At 67.8% G+C, this 1,966-nt stretch overlaps 1 protein-coding gene across 1 annotated transcript in view; it reads right to left on the reverse strand.

Moving 5' to 3' along the window:
- Positions 1 to 1,642: 1,642 nt before the first annotated feature.
- RORC (RAR related orphan receptor C) overlaps positions 1,643 to 1,966 on the reverse strand; it is a 4,728-nt gene continuing 4,404 nt past the window's right edge. The window contains exon 9 of the mRNA XM_027909278.1: positions 1,643 to 1,804. Coding sequence (XP_027765079.1) covers positions 1,643 to 1,804 — 162 coding nt within the window. The remainder of the gene's footprint in view (positions 1,805 to 1,966) is intronic.

The following is a 1,966-nucleotide window of genomic DNA, read 5'->3' on the forward strand; positions in this document are numbered from 1 at the left end:
GGTTACTGGGGGGTTATTGGGGGGTTACTGGTGGTACAGGGGAGTTACTAGGGGTTACCGGGGGGTTGCAGAGGGGGTTCCAGGGGGTCATCGAGGGGGGTAATGGGGGCTACTAGGGGGTAATGGGGAGTACTGGAGGTTACAGGGGGTTACCGGGGGCGATAATAGCGGTTACAGAGGGTTACAGGGGGGTACCGGAGAGTTACTGGGAGTTACCGGGGCGTTACCGGAGGGTATGGAGGGGTTACCGGGGGTTATTGGGCAGGGTTATTGGGAACCGGGCTAAGCCACAGCAGCGACCCTCCACCCTCATGGGGAGGGCCGCCCAGGCCTCAGCCCCGGTCCCGGTGCACCGGGGGCGGAGCCGCCGCCGTCCGCGCTCCCGCCGCCGCCCCCCCGCGTAGTCTCGCGGTACCTGCGGGTGCCGGTGCGAGCCCCCAGCCCCCGTTCGATTCCGATTTGTACCCGGTTGGGTCCCGCTTCGACCCCGGCGCCGCAGCCGCCTCCCGCGCCCCGCCGCTGGCCCGGCCCCTCCTGCCCTGCAGCCAATCACAGGGTGTCTCCCCTCCCCAGCTCCGCCAATCACCACGAGGCTCCCCCAGCCCTACCCAGCCAATCACCGCCTGGAGCAGCGCTGCCCAATCGCCGCGCGGCATCCCACAAGAGGGGGCGGGACCTAACGGGGAAAAAAGCGGCCAATCCGCGGCGCGGAGGAGAGAGGAGCCAATCAGAGAGCAGAGTGGCGACGAGAGCCCGCCCACCGTGTGTGAGTGACGTGAGAGGCGGTCAATGAGCGACGCAGACGGGGGCTGCACGTGGCGCCCCACGGTGTCCCCCCGTGTCCCGTAGGTCGGAGCCGGGATCGCGACGCTGACCCCAAAACCGGCTTTATTTCCCTTAAAATGCAGACGAGGACACCCCGGCATCCACCCCCCGCCGCACCCCGGGGCGTGGGACAGCGTGGGGAGGCCCCCCGGGAACACCTATGGGTGACGGCACAGCCACGCGTGAGCCTCCCACCCCGAGTTCTAGGGGGTCCCAGGGGAGGGGTCAGAGATAGAGGAGGGGGCACCTGCAGGTGACAGGGCACCCATGGGTGATGAAGCCTCAACAGGTGATGGGGCACTCACAGGTGATGGAGCACCCAGGGTTGAAAGGGCACCCACAGGAGCCATGGCAGGTGATGGGGAACCCACAGGTGATGGAGCGCCCACGGATGACGGAGCCTTGACAGGTGACAGGGCACCCACAAGTGATGGAGCCTTGGTGGGCACCAACAGGTGACAGAGCCTCACCAGGTGCTGGGGCAACCACAGGTGACAATCTCAACAGGTCCCTCCATGGGGCACCTCCAGGTAATCCTGGGTGCCCACGGGTACAGGGGTGGTCCCAGAGGTCCTGGACCCCTGGGGTCAGGTTTGTGGGTGTAGGGGTGGTCCTGTACCCTCAGGGTCAGGTCAGTGGTGCAGGGATGGTCCTGGACCCCTGGGGTTGGGTTCGTGGGTGTAGGGTTGGTCCCGGTGGTCCCGGACCCCCAGAGTCAGGTCAGTGGTGCAGGGGTAGTCCCGGTGGTTCCAGATTCCCGGGTCGAGCTCAGCAGGTGCAGGGGTGGTCCCGGTGGTCCCAGACCCCCGAGTGGGGCTCAGCGGGTGCCCGCGGGGGCTTCGGTGGCATCAGGGGTGAAGAGCTCTCTGTAGAGGGGGGGGAAGCCGGCCGAGACCCCCCCGGGGTGGAGGCGGCAAAAGGCCTGGAGCTGCTCCACATGCTGCGAGCACAGAGCCCGCAACCGGCCCGGGGGAGGGAGCTGGGGGGGCACGGCCGTCACTCGCCTGGCACACACCTGGCACGTGCCTGGCATGCAGGTGACATGCCTGGCACACACCTCCACGTTCCCCCTACACCCTCCCTCGTCCCCCCAGCACCTCCCTGGCCCCCCCCATGCCCCTTCCTGACTCCCCCACCCCCA

This window comes from Empidonax traillii, unplaced genomic scaffold (assembly GCF_003031625.1).
Source record: "Empidonax traillii isolate 1590-97213 ecotype Southwest subspecies unplaced genomic scaffold, ASM303162v1 scaffold2029:size96749, whole genome shotgun sequence".
Classification (NCBI taxonomy): Eukaryota; Metazoa; Chordata; class Aves; order Passeriformes; family Tyrannidae; genus Empidonax; species Empidonax traillii.